Below are 21,392 nucleotides of genomic sequence, written 5' to 3'. Positions count from 1 at the left end.
CAGGTCTGCAACCTGTGCTTATCCTTGGAACACAGCGAGACGGACTTTGAAGCATGTCGATCGTTCCGATCGAAAAAGACTCTTCGTGACCGTCTGGCTCAATGCCATGAAATGCAAAGAGACAGAGGCTCCGTACCGGACATCTTTGGATAAGATTCAGAGGTTCCCTGTACAGACGTACATGCCGAAGAACTGGTCTCCCGAAGCCTACTCTGACATGGAAGAAGACCTGAACATCACTCCTGGTCAACTTACTGGGAGTGCAAATCCATTGTGACCACACACCCAAAAAAACAAAGGCTCCAGCATCAGCCCCACTCTCGAGCTCGGGTTGACACCAACAAAAAAGTTTCCAATGCCCCGCCCTCCAGCCAGGCTACGAAACATAAGGACAAGCCTTCTGGCTCTGGATCGAGCCTTCTCCATTTCGGTACCGAAACGCCACTTTAGGCACCGAAACATATGCCGCCTAACGTGCCACTCCCTACATCTCCAGCACCGAAGGCCTCGGAGCCAAAAAGAGCTTCGGAGCTGAAATCATCCACGCCGAAATGCCCGGCACCTAAAAGCTCGGGCCGTCAACCTCCGCACCGAAACACTCGTAGCCGAAACATCCCGCTCCGAAAGATTAAGGTTCTAAACACACTAAAAGTAAGCATCCGGACTCAGAACCTTTGGCGCACAAGGACCCTCATAAAGCTTCCACGCCGAAACACATTCCTAAGGAGAAAGACACTCCTTCCGACGAACTTACATCTGAAAATAAAGTTTTGGACCCAAAACAGAAAAGACTCCGTATCGATCCCAAAACTAGACAACTTACAGCCACTCTGCTAAAAAAACGGAAGCTACATGTCCTATCACTCTGAAAAAGGACATGGACATGGGTACTAACCCTTCTCCCCCTTACATACCTCCTTCTCCTCCACCTAACCCACATTTACTAATCACACCATGAAATTCACCCCCACCCCCATTTTCATCGGAACCACAGGATGATGATTATGGGGACGGGGATGAGGATGGGGACAAGGGTCAGGACATACCACAAGACATTCCACATGACACTGATCCATGGGAAGATTACAATAAGGACCCGGATCACAGTAATTACCCTGACCTGTATACCTCCAGACCCTCCCCACCTGATGATGATATAGGCTTTACACAGGAGGATTTTCTTGTGTTGACATTCACACATTCACAGAAATCCACTAATACTTTGCCCATGCTCAAGGGCATAATAAAACATGTAGACAAGGTTTTTAAGGACCCAGTCAGAGCCAGAATACTGACCCCTAGAGTGGATCAAAAGTACAAGCCCGCTCCTACAGACCCTGTATATAGTAGGGGACAGTTACCCTTAGACTGTCTTGTATCCAACGCCCGCAAAAGAGCGAATTCCCAAACTACAGGCGACGCCCTCCTCCTGATAAGGAGTCTAAATTAATAGATGCATCAAATAGATGCATCAGGCAAAAGCGTGGCCTCATAGGCTGCTAACCATTGGCGAATCGCCAATGCTCAGGCCCTGTTAGCACTCTACGACAGAGCTCACTATGATGAGTTAGAAAAACTCATCCAACACTTGCCTGATGAATACAAGACAAAGGCTAACGACCTCATTGAAGAAGGGAAGCTTATCACCAATAATTCCATAAAATGCGCACTGGATGCAGCAGACACAGCATCTCGTGCCATTAACATCAGCATACTACTACGCAGGCATGCTTGGCTTCGAATCTCTGGATTCAAGCAGGAGGTTCAGTCCTCCATACTCAATCAGCCTTTTGATATAGAGCATCTTTTTGGGCCAACAGTCGACACTTCACTTGAAAAGATGAAAAAGGACACTGAAACTGCTAAGTCCATGGGGGCCTTACAATTATCTTCCAGCAGGGGTTCCTTTTGCCGCTCCTTTTGTAGAGGTGGCTCAAAAATAGTGTCATCAGAGAATCCCTCCTCCTCTTATAAAAACAACTAATCCACCTCCTCCAGAGGTTATTTTTGCGAAGGCTGCAGGGGAAATATTAACAAGGGAAGAGGCAGAGATTCCAACCGCACTTCCCCTGCCAACAATGACTTCCCTTCACTATCCCCCGATCATTTAACACCTGTCGGGGGACGACTCTCACAGTTCCTACCTGCCTGGTATTCAACCACCACAGACAAGTGGGTACTACAAATTATCCAGTATGGTTATTGCCTGGAACTTACATGTACCTCCCCCCCCCCCCCCAACTCTCCTTCCAAAAGAGCGTGCAATGTCACCAGAACACCTCACACTCTTAAAACAAGAGGTTCTCTCCCTGTTACAAATACATGCAATAGAACCAGTCCCATTGCATCATCGGGGTACGGGGGTGTACTCCCTATACTTTTTAATTCCAAAAAAGGACAGCTCTCTCAGGCCTATGTTAGACCGCTGACATCTAAACCTCTATATTCAGTCAGATCATTTCCACATGGTCACACTACAACAGGAGCTCCCACTGCTTCAGCAAGGCGACTTCATTTCCAGTCTAGATTTAAAGGATGCCATTCACCCAGCTCACAGGAAGTATCTCAGGTTTGTGGTGGACGGACAACACTACCAATTCAAAGTTCTCCAGTTCGGGGTGAGTATAGCACCCAGAGTATTCACCAAGTGTTTGGCAGTAGTCGCAGCACACTTGAGAAGACTACTCATTCACATCTTCGCTTACTTGGACGATTGGCTAATAAAAGCCAACTCGCAAGACAGCTGCATACAACACACTCACAAAACAGTTCAGCTGCTTCACAATTTAAGATTCACTGTGAACCTCTCCAAGTCTCATCTCCAACCCTCCAACACACAAGCATACCTGGGAGCCACAAAAGACACTTGCAAGGCTCTAGCATACCCCAACCCTCTCGGAGTTCACAACATTCAAACTCTGATATCACAATTTCAGCCTCAACACTCATTACTAGCTCGAGTGTTTATGAAACTCATCGGAATGATGGGATCTTGCATTTTAATCGTTCCTTACGCAAGACTTCAAATGCGTCCCCTGCAGGAATGCTTAGCACGTCAGTGGAACCAGGCTCAAGGTCAGTTAACCGATCTGGTGTTGGCCACACTCATCGCTCTCTGCAATGGTGGAATACACAAAACCTTTCCAAGGGTGGCCATTTATCGACCCGGTTCACAGATATTGCTCACAGCAGATGCATCCCTCACTGGTTGGGGAGCTCATCTTCAAAAACATACCATTCAGGGCATGAGGACTCTGCAACAAAAACGACTCCACATAAACCATCTGGAACTGCTAGCAATTTTGCTAGCACTGAAAGCTTTTCAGATACATCTAGTAGGCACAGCTCTCCTAGTTTGTACAGACAACATGACAGCGATGTACTACATACAAAAACAGAGAGGGACACGCTCTCACACCTAGCTCAAAGCATATGGAGATGGGCCATACCTCAAAAAGTATATCTCCTTGCAGAACATCTCCTAGAAGTAAACAATCAAATTGCAGATCTGCTCAGTCGTCAAAGACAACAGATCCACAAATGGGAACTACACTCTCAAGTTCTTCTCCCATTTTCCCAAATGTGGGGCTAACCAGAGATAGATCTGTACGCCACACACCAACTCAAAATGACCAAACTTCGCGTCTAGGTATCCACACCCATTGTCCAAAGGCAATGCGCTATGGATCAATTGGTCAGGGATATTTGCTTACGCTTTTCCACCTCTCCCGCTAATTCCATTACTGGTTCGCAAGCTCAAACAACATTTCCTCACAATGATCCTAGTTGCTCCCAAATAGGCTCAACAACCATGGTTTACAACACTTTTGGAACTATCAGTAGTTCCTCATCAAAAACGACCCCTCTCCCCCATGCTTCTCACCCATGGAGAGATGAGTCAACTCAACCTTGCGATCTGGCACCTGAAATCATAGAGTTCGGCTGTCTTATTTTTTCCGCCAGACTGCATGAACGTCATTAGAGAGGCTAGACCCCCTACCACAAGAGCATGCTATGCAGCAAAATGGAAACGATTTGTAATTTATTGTAATAATCAAATCAATCTGCTTGATGCTTCAATTCAAAACATAATTTGCTATCTGTTACACCTACAACGGGCTAACTTAGCATACTCATCAATAAGACTGCATCTTGCTGCAATAGCAGCTTACCTACAGAACAGACAACACTTGTCTTTGTTTCGTGTACCCGCTATCAAAGCCTTTATGGAAGGACTCAAAAGAATCATTCCTCCTAGATTTCCACCTTCTCCCGTGTGGAATCTGAAGATAGTCCTTACAAGACTCATGGGCCCACCATTTGAGCCATTGCACAAATGCGAACTACAGTTTCTGACTTGGAAGGTAGCCTTCCTTATAGCCATCGCATCTCTTCGGAGAGTTGGTGAGCTCCAGGCACTAACCATACAAGAACCATTTTTACAAATTCACCACAATAAAGTGGTTCTTAGGACTAACCCAACATTTCTACCCAAAGTCGTTTCTGCTTTTCATCTCAACCAGTCTGTTGAGTTACCCAGTGTTTTTTCCTCAACCACACTCAGTAGCAGAACGTGCTCTTTACACACTAGTTGTGAAAAGAGTGCTACTTTATTACATTTAAAGAACCAAATCTTTTAGGAAAACTAAACAACTCTTTGTTGCTTTTTCCCCACCACATAAAGGCAATCCCATTTCAAAAGCAGGTATTGCAAGTTGGATAGTTAAGTGCATCCAAATATGCTACCTCAAAGCTAAACACACCTTAACAATTCCCTCTAGAGTGTACTCTACACGCTAGCTAGGGGCTTCTATGGCATTCTTAGGGAACATACCCTTAGATGACATCTGCAAGGCTGCAACATGGTCTACACCACACACATTCACAAAGCACTATTGTGTAGATGTGTTTGCAAAACAACAAGCTAGTGTGGGCCAGGCAGTTTTAAGAACACTATTATTTCAAACCACTGCAACAGACACAGGTAGTCACCGCTGGGAAGATAACTGCTGTATAGTCTATGCTAACGCATATGATCTACAGCTCACATGCCTCGAACGGAAAATGCTACTTACCCAGTATGCATCTGTTCTTGGCATATAGAGCTGTAGATTCATATGCACCCACCCGCCTCCCCAGGTACCTCTATCTGTTGCAGTGATATCTTACTTGGATACATTGTACATGGACATCTCTTTACTACTCTTACTAACTCCATCATCACCCGTTATGGCAAAACAATCTAAGGATGGAGTCGATGCCCATGCACACTATCACCAAAAGGAAGAGTCACCTACCTCGGGACTACAAAGACTTCTTCGAAGAAAAACAAAGTGCAAAACATCCGGGCCCAACACCAGATGACGATCTATGCTAACGCATATGAATCTACAGCTCTATATGCCAAGAACAGATGCATACTGGGTAAGTAGCATTTTCCTTCTATCTAGATCTACCTGAACAAGAAGTCTGTTTTCCATATTATAGTGTATCCAGTAAAACACCAAAACAGAAGAGCTTAGTACCTTACTCCATGGGGCTCCACGCTAAAGGGTACTGCCATTAACAGTAGACTATACAAGCTCAGTTGTAACACCACAGCCTAATAGGCAGTGGGAATGTGTCTTACCCAATGGGTCAAAAAATATTGCTCTTGTGTAATTTTCTATGCTTGTTAGTATTCTGCAGAATCATGAATGAATTTTAATGCATAGTATTTAGTTGGTTCCAGGGATATCCTCTTTGAGACCCAAAATATATCTGGAGCCTGTACACCCACTTCTGGTCATGTTCCACGAGGGCTCTCCTCATATTAGTACTAGTGGTTATTTTTTCACTTGCGGTACAACGCGAGTCATTCTCAGTACGGCCCTTGGTCTGAAAATTTGCAGTTATTCGTGTTGAGTTTCACAGACGGCTGATGTTGCTACGGTAATCACTGATTCTGGTTTTCACTTTTCGCGTGAGCATTCCTATGTACCTTAATTTACACAGACATTCAATCAATAGATCACATTCATAGAATTACAATTAGTCAGGGTTCTTTACTCCCATGGCCTCTTGAGTCCTAAGTCTAAATGCAAAGGTGTGCACTCTTGAAATGCAGTCAGCTGCTTTGTCTATAGGCTTTGTGGGAATGTATCCATAATAATCCCATGTCTGCTCTGTTTGTCACATCTAAGAAGGAGATCTCCATGTTGATCTTTATTAGAGTGAATTTCAAGTATGAGTTGAAAGTATTTACCCTCAGAAGAAGCAAGCTGAATCCGTATTGCCCTTCTATATAGATATAAGGTGCTGTCAATATACTGTTGCATCCTCTCATGGTGGGGGTTGTTAGGCTATATGTGAGTATTTCCAAAGTAGTGCACATGTAGGCACAATATATTGGGAGCAAAGGTGATACTCATCAGTGTGCAATGTTGTTGATAATAGGTAGTGCCTTCAAATTCAGAATAATTTTTGTCAAAGCTAATCTGTCAGATTTCATTGTGAGATAGATTAGGACCTTGGAAGGCCACTCTCTCTCTTTAAGTAGGTCTTCTATGACTTGGAGGCTCTCCTCCTGCGGGATGCTGGCATGGAGAGCCTCCATGTCCAAGCCAATCATCAATTCATTGTTGGGGGTCAATGGCAATGTTTTGAGCATGTTTAGTAAGTGTCTGATCTCCTTAATGAAGACCTCATTTGGGTTACTCGAGGTTGCAGAAACCTATTTACAAAGGTGATGCCCAATACTATGGGTTGTTCCGGTGGTGGGTTTCTGCGTTTGTGTTTCTCAGGCAACATGTAAAAGTTCGGAGTTCTAGGTTTTTCTGTTATCAAAAATTCAGCCTCCTTCTTTGTTATCCAATCATAATTTTTAGCATCCTCAACTATGGCCTTGATCTCTTTTTGCTGGTTCTTTGTTGGGTCAGTGTGTACTATAAGGTATTTCCTTTCATCTCTTAGGAGGGTCATGCATGCCTCATGGTAATCATTTGTTTGGATGACTATTACTCCACCCTTGCCTGCTTGCTTTATCACTGTTATTTCTATCCCAGAGTGTTTTTAATCCTCTCTGTGTTCTCATAGTGAGGTTGTGGTATTGTATACTTCTTGAGTTCATAGCTTAAATAACTGCTTCTCTGAAGGCTATAATTTCAGGTGTAATCATAGATGCTGGAAGGTTAAAGAAGATTTTCTCATGAGACCGATTTGGGTTTGGTCCGCTGTGGGTTATGGAGAATTAGAGAAAACCTTTGCCTGATTTTCCGAAGGAATTCAGTTAGCTCACACCTCAATTTGAATTTTCTAGGTTGTTGGGGACAAAGCCTAACCCCTTATTGAGAACCTGGATCTCCTCTTCTGTCAAAACCTCAGTGGTGAGATTGATCACTAGGTCAATATTTTGCTCGTCCCCGGCTGGGGTTCTTTTGTCTTGCTTTGTGGCATGGAAATCATATTTACGAATGTTGAGTATCACGGCACTCAGATCTTCCTTGGAGACTTTAACCTCCATTGGAATGACCTGAATGACTCTTCAGTCAATCGCCTCAAATCCTTCTGATTAGACCTCACTCAAATATGTGATAGCCCTACTCGCATAAAGGGAGCTACCTTAGATCTGGTCGTTGGTAAAAATCAACTCCATTCAACTTGAATCTATTGCCCCATGTGACTGGACGGACCACCGTTGCATCTCCTTCCTAGTCTCAGAATGGGTGAGAACCATTAAAGTTCTGCCGAAGTAACCTAGACATGGGCTAAGAAATCTAAGAAACATTAACTGATCTGACTTGCCGCATTGATAACATCCTGCCTCCTCCTCTGGACATATATGATGTTGTCGACCTTACAGACCACTATAATCGCTCCATGACCAACATTAGATTCAATGGCACCCCTACAGCTAAAAGGAATGGCCTCCAAAATCTCCAAACCTTGGTATAATGGGAGTCTAAATGCTGAAAGAAGAAACCTGAGACTAGCAGAACGTTTGTGGCGATCCTCTCCTTCCCTTGACCAGCTCACTCAGCTGAGATCTCTGATAAATGTACCAACACCATCAGATGCTCTAAAGCTAGTTACTTCAGAAAACAACTAGAGCAAGCCAAAAACCGACAGAAAAAATAGTTTGCACTCCTCAAGCTTCAATCTAACAGTCAACCTAACCTTCCCTCCTTGAAACTCTGTCAGCAGCTAACTGTGAGGAGTTTGCTGATTTCTTCCGTGATAACTCAACAAAAATCGAAATGGAACTACGGGCAGCCTTGGAGAATCTACCTTTCACCTTTACACCTGCTGGGTTGGGTGTGCTCCCCTCAAACTCTGGTTCTCCCTCCCAAAAACAATGCTTCCTGGAGCCTATTCAAAACCGTGGATGTGAGCACCATTTGCAAAACTCTGCCTACACTGAAATCTTCCAACTACTTTAGCGATCCCTTACCACCGAACTTCTTCATTGAGATCAGACCATCCTTACTCCCTCTCTGGACGAAGATAGTTAACGCCTCTCTGCTTCAAGGTTCCATCCCAGATCGCCTAAAGTCAGGGCTAGTCACCCCCATCCTTCAAAAAAACAGACGGCAGACCATACTAACCTCCACAATTTCCGTCCAATCTCCACCATCCCTACACTGGCAAAGCTCCTCAAGAAAAGCGTACACACCCAGCTATGCAGCCACATCGAACAACTCCAACTGTTGGACCAATTCCAATCCGGCTTCCATCAAGGTCATAGCACGGAATCTGCTCTTACCCACGTTGTGGATGATGCATTACAAATGCTGGACCAAAATGAGTTTTGCCTTCTGATCCTCCTCTACCTTTTGTCCGCTTTTGATACGGTCAAACATGGTACCCTTCACGATCTACTGTAGCATAGGATGGGGCTAACTGGGACTGTGCTGAACTGGTTTTCATCATTCCTACACAATAGAACCCAAAGACTCTAGGTTAATCAGTCTTTCTCTAGCCCTTCTCCACTCACTCTGGGGGTACCAGAGGGGTGCACACTTTCACCCACTCTCTTCAGTCTGTTCATTGAGCCTCTAACAGAAATCCTGACTCACCTCAACTGTACCTGAAAGTCTCCTCCCCAGAGGACATCAGGTCTCTCAACTCAGTACTTTAGGAAACGTAAAGTTGGTTGACATTCAATCACCTGAAATTAAATACTCTCAAAACTGAATTCCTTCTCATCGCCCAAGACAGTCTCCAGTCATTGCAGAATGGTTGCATCAACTTACAGCCCTCAGCTGCACTCCAAACATCATTGATTCCACGAGTTCTCTGGGAATAATGCTGGATAAGCATATGAACATGCAGAAGCACATTAGTGCTCTCACCAAAGAAGCAAACTTCCAATTGAGCATCCTAAGGAAAATAAAACAGTTCCTCCCCCACAACCACCTCAAGTGCGCAGTGCAAGCAGTAGTGAGCGCTAAACTGGATTTTGGTAGCACAACCCTATGTGGATTTCCTAGATCAAAGACGGCGCCACTTAAAACCCTTCTCAATTCCGCTGCAAGGCTCATTACAGGCTCAAAACGTGATCACATCACGCCTGAATTGAAATCACTAAATTGGCTCCCTTATGAGGCAAGGATTTATCTAAAAATTGCATGCATGACCCACACAGCTTTACATTACAACACCCCATTATATCTTGTGCAAAAACTGGAGTTCTCTAGGGACCCCAGTACTTTACTACTCAAGCCACAGAAATTCCATAAAAAGAAAACCTTCAATTGAGCATTCTCTGGTATTGCACCAAGAATTTGGAACTCCCTGCCACCTGAAATAAGACTGAATAATTCCACAGCTTTCTTCAAAAGGGAAGTTTAAGAGATTCTGATGAAGACATTTCTGGGCTAGATCCCCAGTTCCTCCTAGGCCTCGCTTTCACCACAACCAACCACTCTCTCTAAAAAAAAAAAAATAAAAAAAAAAGGCAGTTGCCTTGAAAGAAGTACTGCAGCGATGGGCCTATTGGTTATGATCCATATGGGTTATGGTCCATATGGGTTATGCCAGTAGAACATATTTTTTAGTTGTAGAGGTTGAAAGTATTGATTCATGTGCCTTCTACATCTCCGGTTGCTTTGTTTTATTGTTGTACCATTACTCGAATTAACACTGGACAAATTCTTATAGTCATAGTTAGATGACAAGCTGCTTTCTTTTTTAGGTCCCTTTCTGCTTTTTTTGGTCTTGTTTAGTTCCATGATCTTCTTTAATGTATGGATATAATTTCTTGTGAGAATCTTTTGATGCCTTTTTGTAGCTTGTTATTTTAGTTTGTGTGAGGAATTATTTACATTTGTTTATCTCTTTGTTAATTTCCCCTGTTTTTTCTTGAAGACTCTTATTTTTATTAGAGAGCTAAGGTTGTCCTCCTCTCTAGTCTTGATTTTCATGAGTATTGCATTGGAAACACGTTAGGCTGTGTTTATTATTATAATTAGCTAGTCGAGGTAACATCACCAATTGATGAGTGTTTGTGTAATTCCTATCGCCCGATGTCCAAGATATATTATTTGGAGACACGGATGGCACATTTTAATATTTATTTTATCCACTGGGCAATCAAACTTAAATCTCTGCAGCACAAACACTTAGGCTGCCAGTTTACAGTTGGATAGTATAGATCAGTAAAAGAGAATTGTCTGTCACAAACATCAGGTTTGTTACCATATAAAAAATGTTAAAACTTGTATATATGACTCAATAGAGCAAAGCTTGTATTATTACGATGAGCACTATAAGGCAATGCAATGAACTCAGCTTGCGTACGGATAGTGGTTCAAGTATAAGAACATGTACAAGATTGCAAAATGTAGCAATTTGAGACCATTTGTAATGCTCCAGAAATGTTCCCAAATTATATACCAATACAAACGTAAGCATGACATCTAGATTGATGATTGTTTGCTTTCAAAATAAAATCAACACAGAAAATTGCAATTTGAAGAAATAAATGGTCTGCTAAACTACTGTGCAACTGGAATTTCCCCTGAGGCTTCCTTTAGTAAAACATGTTTGATGGAGGCCAATATATATATTTTTTAAGTTTAATTCAGGGGAATAAGGGTAATACCATTGTAGGCAATATGAAAATTAATTAGTGGCTTAATTCTTAAAGACAGTCACAAAAGTGTTCCACCCCTAACTACCACTTTGAGCTTACTTCAGCCCTTGTATGTAGATTTGCGAAAGGGGGCTAAATAAGAGCCTTGCGAGAATCCAAGCCTTGGTATAGTATGAGCCTTAGCTAATCAGAGAAGCTATGATCAATGCTCTGATATACTGAGAACCCTGCCATTGTGTGCCGCTTCGCTACGTGACTGCAACAGAGATAAGTGGATATATGATGCATCCAGTCCCTTGGACACACACATTTTACAAAATTCCACATCCTTGCAATGTAATTAAATGATGTGGTGTCATTGTAACCAATTACCTTCATCTCATTTGGTCATATTGGATCCTGATGTCGGAGGGACTACGTAAAGTCGAGGAAAAATGTGACACAATTATTTGAAGGGTAATCGATTCATCAAGTCAAATGTTAAAACTGTTGTTGCCAACATTTCAAAAGTATAAAATCCTCATTCTTCTTGGTGTTTAACATAGGAGACACTTGAGTTACCGATAGATTTTGTTTTGTTTTCCCATTTCAGGGGAAACATAATGGGGAAAAAACGAAGTGACCACAACTACTTACATAATTTAAAGAACTTCCAAAAACCCACTCGAAATCATGTTTTTCATTGTTGTGCTGTCTGTTTACTAAACCCGAAGGAAATGAAGTTAATCTAATGTGGGTTGTCACAGTGTCCTTTTGCGAAGTCAGATTACTAGTTGAGAATCTTAGTTTTTTGTACCATGATGGCACAAGGCTAAATGAATGGGGTGAAGGAAGTAGAGAGCTTGTTCCTTGCATCTGACAGATGGAGGAAACATTTGATTTCACCAAGTACCTTGTTTATTGTTAATCCTTTAATTAACAAGCATCTGCAATGCAATCGGTCTTGCCTTTGAGACCTTATAAGTATTTAGCGATGCAGCACATTGTTGCACATTACTGCAATGAGGCTGGTTTTGTTCTTGCTTGCCAACTGCTATTAATGATGGCATCACCAGCTGTTACAACGCTATGTGTTGGCCTGGTGATGGCACATTAATAATCTATAAAGTCATGTCTGTTCATGTTATATCAATTTCAGAGATTTCATAATTAATTTGCTAGCCTGCATAAACAAACCACTTTTGGGGCACAAATGTTGCAACTATGCATATTTAAGTAACAACCATTAAAAGGACTGCCATTATAATAGAAATAGCATTTTAACCATAATTGTCGTTTTGACTTTCGGAATAATTATTTTTGCTGCATGGTTGAGAAGACACCACGTGTCCGGGTTCTCATTACTCTTTGTACCCTATGTAAAAAGTATTGCTGTTAACCAAGTAAACCACTAACATTCAGGTTACCTGGCCAAGTATGATGGGATTCCAGTAGTATGCTAGATTTTTAAGTGTTAGGGCCTCAAGCGTCCAATTTGTGGTCTCTGGACCTAGTAGCCACACGCCCAGTCAGCCCTTGGTGTAATTTCTACACACTAAGAAAAAAATATACAAACCTATATTAGCTTTCAAAACCTATCTTGCAAGGCACATAAGCGTAAACGCTAAACCATAAATATATATTTCCCTACAAGTCCTCCAACTCGTATTTAATGACAAAATCCGAATAAACAACCTGGGAGCATGATTTAGAAGTAGGTTCATTATTTCAGCTGCAGTTTCAGCATATGGCAGGTAAGGGGTTTGGTCCCAGGTTTAGGTACAGATGGAATGATTTTGTATGAACATTTTTATGGAAATTCGAGATTTTTGCAGTTAATGCTTTTTGTCATAAATCTGTTTGCAGTATGTTTTCAAGGCCTACTCTTGGTGCACGGCAACCATTAATTAAATACTTGGCATCAATCCCATGCTCCCGAGTTCTCTCACTGATGCTACAATCAGTCAAGAAAGATGCCTAATATGCATTATATTTTAAACCACTGGAGTGACGATAGTGTTCCTGACACTCCTTTAGAGGGCCTGGAAAAGATGTGAAGTGTCCTGTTGCCCCGGGAGTTGCATCAAAAGTGCCCCAGAGATAGGCTGAAATAAACTAGTGCAACTTCCAAGCAAATCTATTGTATCATTATTTGTTGCTGCGGATGTATCAGGGAAGTAAGCAAAATATACACATTATGTTTTATTTCACTGTGTGGAAGCTTTTTTGTACATCAAGTCAAACAGGGGCAAGATCATTTGGAAAACAAATGCAAACATTATTTTTCTTACAAATTATTGGACGTGTCTAATATGGAAGGGTTTCTTTTACAAAAACACAAATCCGTGAACAACCTGTTAAATATAAAAAATTGTCCGTTTACAGTACCCTGCATTCATAAAATTAAACTGAATGAGTGTACTGGTAGCTTCAAATCCATCTTTCACAGTTTGAAAATTGTCTTATGCCTAAGTATTTTTAAAAAAACACACAAAACCGTGCTCATTTGGCTCGTTGCAGCAGTAACATCTTTACGGAATTTATTTATCTGGGGTTTAGTGATCTTGTACTAGAGCAGGGGTGTCACAATAGTTTATACGAGCAAGTGAACATTATATAAGGACACACGAGGGTAAACACTATGTACGGATTGATTTCATATATTCAAGAGAAAGGTAACTGAATCTATTTACAGGAGATAAGGATTTGCTAATGGAAATTAAGTATAAAGTATGTTTAGATCGAGAGAAGTTGCAGGTACTTCTCGTGAGCGTCTCTGATGAAATCGAGATCTGGATTTCGGTGCATTTCCAGAGAAAAATAGATGGTAACACAGTGGCCATGGTCTATTTGCTCCACCCTGCAAACCGACATAAATAGTACAACATAGCTCTTGCCCCGATCCTGGCGGGAGAACTTATGTAACCAGACCCCAGATCCTCACTCAAGGCTTTGGGAGGGCCGTGTTATCAGTAGCAGCACTGACTCCAGCTGGCCGGTCGAGGCCAGGCCTGATGTCCCGTCCACCTCACCACGCCACGCTGTTGCCCTTTTTAGCTATTAACGTTAAACGCTACATTTTAGGGTTCTTGTGCCGGAGCTCGGAGAGTGATATCCCTGTGCGAAATTGCAACATTCACATTAGCCAGCAATTAAAACATGTCTCCTTTCCCTTTAAATAAACACACAACCTGGTTAAATAAATACTAGCTTTTGTAAAGGGATCAATTCTGGCTCTGCACTACAGATCTGTGGTCTAGGAGTTTCTCAAGAAGGTTTCCCACCAACATTATCTTACAAACAGATATGTGATTGCATTTTCTCTTCTTTTATTTTAATTAATAAGTGATCTAGGCGTCTTTCAGTATAGACCAGTACCCTTTCAGTGGATAGTGGTTTCGGGTCCGTTGTTCCGTTGGATCAGCTCAATGTGCTTTTGTAATCTGAAATACATTTAGAAGATTATTGTCAATCTCTTACCTATAGTTTTCTTTTATCTTTTTATCTCAGAGGCTAGGTATTCTTCATGTCGGACAAAGAATCGAAGAACAAGAAGAATTTGAAAAAATATACAAAAATGGTATTTTTATTTTTTTTATTATGAAATAAATAAATCATGTGCTGCATGCTCTGTTTACTGAACAGTTTTGCCTTTTCACAGTGTGGGCTGATAATGCAAATGCTTGTGCCAAACAGTATGCTGGAACTGGTGCCTTAAAGACAGATTTCACAAGGTAAGTTTGCTTTACACCAAAACTTGACTAGAGTAATATGAAATATAGAAAGTAGCATTTGGTATCAAGATGATATTAGATAACATGCGCTCTACACTGACCTGTAACTTAAACCTGGAGCAATAATTCTTGTTAGACCTTTACCTGCGCAAATCTAGTAACTCTAGTATATGCATTCTTAATATGTAATGCATTTCTGTTTTTTGTTGTGTTCTGCACTGGGGTTGGGAAAAGTTTCAAACTTTGCAAATGAATTTAGCAAAACTTGCATTTATTGGCAAATCTTGCTCTTATTTTTCGATGCTTGCCGAGTTTCTTAGCTTCTTCCATCTTCATGTGAGAAAGAGGGTTTACACGAAACAAAGGTTTTGCAAGATAGTTCTCCCAGCAAGGTATATACATTGTCCTTGCTTTCTCCTGCAAACCCACTTGAAGTTGAAGTTTCTTAAGCAATTAAAGTACTTCCTGAAGTTCAAAAAGAGTATGAAGTTTGAAAAAACTCAACAAAGTTGTAGAGTAATCACCTTTCCAACTGCACACACCCTTTCGCCATTTAAATTTACTGTCCTGCTTTTGCAACCTATTTATTGACTGAAAATGTGAAGGTTCACATGGTCCAATGCATATTTACTATGTTTCAAGAAGGCTTAATTGGATAAAACAACCTGTGACACATTTGTAATCTCCTTGTTGTCCAAGAATTTGGTGCAGCGCTGCCTACTCAGAAGTATCCTACTGACAGTGCTAGAATAGGTACACCCATTGACTTGCTTGAGTGGCATTGGTTCACTTTAGGAATTAGTGCTTAGTGCTTCGAGTACAAATATTGCAGACAACTGAATATTAGACCTCAAAACGTAATCATTATTTAATGATGTCTTACCTTGTATGTACCACTGTTCAACAGTGCCTGAAATGATTTGCATTTTTCAAAAACAGTTTTGGACAACCATTTTGTTGTTTGTATGCAGAACGGGGAAGAGAACACAGTGGGGGTTGTTAATGGATGGTTGGAACTCAGCAGTACGGTACTACAAGAACAACTTTTCTGATGGATTTCGACAGGTATTTTCAATTGGAACTTTAATATGTAGAAGCACAAGATATTTTGATAGAAGGATCTTGCATTTATTGTGATATAATGTATGTTTTTTTAACCACAGCTACATGAATGAAAGTAATATGGAAAGGAGGATCTTGCATTTATTGTGATATAATGTATGTTTTTTTTAACCACAGCTACATGAATGAAAGTAATATGGAAAACTTCTCTTATGTTACCTGTTGATAATGGTGGTGGCATTGAGGTTACTGCTTACAACATTACGAGGCTATCCTGTTTTAGGTTTAAACCTAAACTGATTTTTTTTTTTTTAAAACACCTAAAGGTGAAACTGCCCTTATCAGTGTAAACATATAAACTCTGATAAACACCTGCACAACCCCAAATTAAATGCATTTAAAGGATAGAAAGTGGGAGGGAACAAGACCTTTTAATCCTTTCTGAAAGGGCTAATTCAATCTAATTTTGTTATAGAAGGTAGCAGCAAGAAAGACAGGTCTAAGATTATTCTTATTTAGGTATGTTACTAAAATACTGTGTAATCTGCTTCTTATTTAATGCATCTCCCTTGCACTGGTTCTCTGCCTGATGCTCTAGCTATATGATGTCATTTGGAATGTTATGGATGTTTGTTCTTGAAGGGGGAGCAGTTGGAGAAGATGGGCTGAGCAGCATGGAGGCTGCTCCTGGTGGGGCATACATTGAGACATGTAATGGAACTTACTAAGTTGTAACTTCATGAATAAACAACTTACTACAAGAGCCGTCTACGAGACCTCATTGATTTCTACATACTGTTTCTTTCTTTTGTTTCCTCCTGTTTTGTGTGCTTGGAATATAGATGCAGGGGTTAGAAACATACTTCAGGGCTGATCTACTTTTTTTAGATAGTGTAGAGAATTTGAGAATATTAAACTCATATTTGATCTTTTGGCAGTGTTCAGTTTCGCTGATTGGGGTAATGGCAAATTTTCATCTACCTCGGTTACACTTGCAGGGTTAAAGCCTTGTGCAATAACTTTGACGGTGAAAAGGTGAATGTGAGAGCCTAATATTTAAATACAGCCTGCTGTTCCCTGCTGAGCTGTACATCCATTACAATGGCCATGTGCACTTTTATCAGTCCCCACCAGAGGTGACAGAATGGTTGGACACACTGGGACAGAACAATACTGCTAATGCCCAGAGGAGACGTGAGTCACGGGTAGGTGCAATTTGGCCCGTACTAGAAGAACACAGATGAAACACATGGAAGAGAGAGGAGCCACGCCCCTGGACCGCATGATTGTTTGGATTGCATCTTGAGGTCGGTGTTGCTGGGATCACCGGATCAGAGTGCTTTCTCACAGATTCGACTGGTGCCCAACGCACTGAGCGCCAATACTGATGCTAGCTTGGTTACTGATATGCTTGGGGACACCTTTGCGAGGGGTGCATCTTGACTCTGCATGGCTGTAAACTTCAAGACGGGGGGGAGGAGTCGGGGGGGACTCCCCTGTATGGATTGTCTTTACCTGTATCCTGACGACGGAAGAGCTGAGACTGAAGTGCTGAGACAATAAGTGGTACCTTAATGCAGATGGTGCTGCGATCACAAAATTGTAGTGTTATGCTCCTCCCCTGTGTGTTCCAGATACCTGTGGAGTTGCCATTCCAACCCCTCCTGTTAATTCTTTATAATTAGTTGCAATGGGTTGGTCCAGGGAATGCTCTCTGTGCGTTGGGGGGGGGGCATCTAAGGGTGGTCTGATTGCTTGCTACTAGTTGCGGGAAACGCATGAGATTTGCTGAGTTTGATTGCTCTGTGGCTGGTGGTGGCTCGAGGCCTGTCTTCTTCTAACCTGCGGAGCGCCTGTTCGGGGCTTGTGGATCGAAGGTACCACGACTTCTCATCCTGTATTGCACTTACTACCTACTACTTGTTTTAGTGGGTCAACAGGAGGAAGGGGGGCGGGTTGTGGCGCGGTGACCGGCACCCTTCTGACGTTAGTTGTGCTGGGGGCAGTTCTGTATATTCTTCCTGTGGGAGGTGGGTGAGGGGGAAAGAATGAGGTGGTGTTGATTACAGTTTTTATTGTTTTGTTTGTTTGCGGAAAACTGCTCTTGACACTCGTGTACCTCAGGCACTACTACTTGTGCTGTTAAGGTCCAGTGGAAGGGTCCTGTGGACTGGCTCGCTGAGTCTTGCCGGGTCCGGAAAGTGACTACAAGTTCCTTACGTGGAATGTTAGGGGGATTAACAGTCCAGCGAAGTGCCACAAGATTTTAGCTTACCTTAAGCGTATAGGATATCAATCGCCTTCCTGCAGGAAATCTACCTTTGGGGGATGTATTACTACGCTCTGCCAGAGGTGGAGCGGTCAAATGTATGCAACCTCGTGTTCTGGCTCTGCCAGAGGCACCCTTCTTTGGGTGACTCCTGGTGTCTCGTTCCAATAACTAGGATGAGTGCGGACCCCGACGGGATACATGTCATCCTGCATGGCACACTAGATGCCCATGACCTCTGCCTAGTTAATGTGTACGCTCCCAATGCGGATGATGGGACCACCTTCAGGGAGGTCTTGACGGTGACGCAGGGATTTCTGCCGACGGAACTGATGGTTGCTGGGGACTGTTAAGTGCCTGCTGGACATGAATATGGATAGGTCCCTCTCACGTTGGGGCGCTAAGCCTAACTTAACTGATACCCTGAAACAAATTATGAGAGGTGTGGGGTTTGTGGATGTTTGGAGGGCTGAGCACCCGCAGATGCGTGCATATTCTAGTTATATTCCCACAGCGGATACCCACATTGGACTGGACTATTTCTTTCCACAGGCAGAGGCCACACAGAGGGTGTCAGATACAACGTACTTGGCCAGATACATATCTGATCATTCACCCCCTACTTCTGACTTACTCTCGAACCAGACAAGCGCTCTGGGTCTTGTTGTGAAGAATGCTGGCCAAGTCCCTCACTAACCCGGTCTATAAGGGAGCAATAGTAGATGCCCTGACTTAAAATTTTACCCTTAACTGGGAGAGCACGCAGTATAGAGCAACATAGTGGGATGCTCTGACAGTGGTGCTTTGGAGAGTGGGCATGGCAACTCGAGGGGTTTCTAGCGCACACTGGAGAGGGACTTAACAGTACAGGAGAGTAAGCTGGCGGCCCTGGAAAGGGTGTTTCCACATGATTCAATGGTGCATCTATCATGGTGTTACACACAGGTGCTCTGCTTATGGGACAGCCTTGAACAATATACAGGACTTCTCTGTAGACGGCATCTCCATATGGAGGGAGATAAGGCGGGCAGGTTATTGGCTAGAATTGTACAAAAGGAACATCATTCTGACTCCATACTATGAATCGGAGACCCGACAGGACTGGAGGTATAAACACAACATGCCATCAATGAATCCCTGGCACATATCTCCAGGAGGTGTGTGGGTCGCATGGTGCTATCCCAGTTTCTGAGGTGAGGACTTATCTTGACCTGCTGCCATTGCCTCGGCTGGTGGGACCTGAACGGGCAGAGCTAAAGGGACCTCTCACCAAACAAAAGATATTGCAGGTTATAGACTCCCTCAAAACAACTAAGACTCCGGGTGGGGGTGTATTGCCCTCTGAACTCTACAGGATACTACCAGAGACCATGGCTGATAGATTACTCCCGGTATACCAGAAGGCCCTGGTAAGTGGGGTGCTCCCTACGTCCACATGAGACACTAATTGTGCTTATACCCAAACCGGAGAAAGACCACTAGACACAGTCTCATACCTCCCTCTGTCCCTGTTGAATGTTGACCAGACAATATTAGGGCACATCTTGGCGAGGCGTTTTGCTTTGCCACCTGCCGAAGCTGGTTCATCCCAACCAATCAGGATTTTTCCCCCAGAAACACTCTGTTTGAGGCATGTGTGCTGAAATCACATACTTTGCATACTCCTGTCATCTAGTGTTGGGTCCAGATGTTTGGAAGTTGTTTTTCTTTGAAGAAGTCTTCCCAGTCACAAGGTAGGTGACTCCTCCTTTCGGTGATAGTGCGCATGGGCATCGACTCCATTGTTAGATTGTTTTTTTTCCGTCATCGGGTTCGGACGTGAATTGATGCGCATCGGTTCGACAACGTTTCTCGGGTTCCCCTCGGTGCACAATACACTCATCCTAGACGGTATTATTTTCGATCGCGTATTTACATTCTCCACTTATCGTATGTAATACAAAATCCCGGTTTCGATCGGGTAGCTCGTGGAAGGCCATTGGGCCTACCCACGTCGGTCCGCCTTGCAGTTAATGGAATGGACTCCATTCAAATTCTGTCCTCAGTGCCACGCGAAGTTCCCGTACACCGACTCACACAAAGTGTGCAACTTGTGCTTGTCACCGGAGCACAACTGCAATGCGTGTAATACTTTTCGATCGAAGAAGACGCTTCGCAATTGTTGAGCTCGACGTCGCAACATGCAGAGCCAACACACAGGTTCCATATCGAACCTCTTCGGAGAAGATTCAGAACAGGAGACCGATCTCCGTCTCGGAATTTGACTCCGATGGGGACGAAGACATCCTGCAAGGGCAGAGTACTGCGAGTACTGCTCCTCCCTTGCCCAAAAGTCCACATAAACCTAATAAAAAGGCTCCGGTCTAACCTGTGCCTGAGGCCCACGGTTGGCACTGAGAATGTGTTTCTAACGCCCAACCCTCCGGCTCTGAACCGAAACACACCCCAAAGCCTTCCAGCTCCGAACTGATTAGCTCGAAATCGGGCACTGAGCCGAAACCTTCGGGATCGAAGTGAGTCGGACTCAGCCTAACCCTCTTTGATGCCAAAAACGTCTTTGGATCCAAAACTGTAGGCATCCAAATCACCGATGCCGAAACCTTTGGTGCCGAAACAAACTGAGGCGACGATTCCAGCAGAGGAGCTCCGTTTCGATGTTCCACCCTCAAAACCGGATCCTAAACAAAGAACTCTACATTCATCCAAGAACTGGACATATTACCACCAAAGTGACACTAAAACGTAAACCAGAAACGGAAGAAGTTTACCACATCCCTTTTAAAGAGGAAAAATGTGGGTACTAACCCTTCTCCTCCTTCTCCTTCATCTCCTGAGTCTCAACCATTACTAATTTCACCTGCTGACTCACCACCACCGTATACACCTGATAATCAGTATGATGGGGCTGGGGACAATGATCCCACACCTACAGACCCCTGGGGAGATTATGAAACTAATTCTCCCACAGGAAGCAATCCTGATCTGTACCCTACTAAACCCTCTCCACCAGACGACCGTGTAGGATACATAGAATTATTAAACAGAGCTGCTAATTACCACGGGGTACAGTTACATAAGGAATCCCTAGAAGATGATTTCCTTTTCTAAACCCTTAGCAGTGCACAAAAATCCTCGCACACACTTCCAATGCTCAAAGGTATGCTTAGACATGTAGACGACATTTTTAATGATCCTTTGCACGCACGCGCGTATCCTCACCGCCAAGGTAGACAAGAAATGTAAATCAGCACCATCAGACCCAACTTACATCAGGGGG

General features: G+C 43.1%; 1 protein-coding gene across 2 annotated transcripts in view; it reads left to right on the top strand.

The window, feature by feature from the left end:
* SACM1L (SAC1 like phosphatidylinositide phosphatase) overlaps positions 1-21,392 on the top strand; it is a 392,433-nt gene that overhangs the window by 280,663 nt on the left and 90,378 nt on the right. For both annotated transcript variants that reach the window (XM_085607365.1, XM_085607364.1), the window contains exons 15-17: positions 14,561-14,630; positions 14,712-14,784; positions 15,756-15,849. In XM_085607365.1, coding sequence (XP_085463491.1) covers positions 14,561-14,630; positions 14,712-14,784; positions 15,756-15,849 — 237 coding nt within the window. The remainder of the gene's footprint in view (positions 1-14,560; positions 14,631-14,711; positions 14,785-15,755; positions 15,850-21,392) is intronic.

Source organism: Triturus cristatus, chromosome 5_2 (genome assembly GCF_964204655.1).
Source record: "Triturus cristatus chromosome 5_2, aTriCri1.1, whole genome shotgun sequence".
Lineage (NCBI taxonomy): Eukaryota > Metazoa > Chordata > Amphibia > Caudata > Salamandridae > Triturus > Triturus cristatus.
Note: the sequence above shows the minus strand (reverse complement) of the source record. Positions and strands in the feature narration are given on the sequence as shown.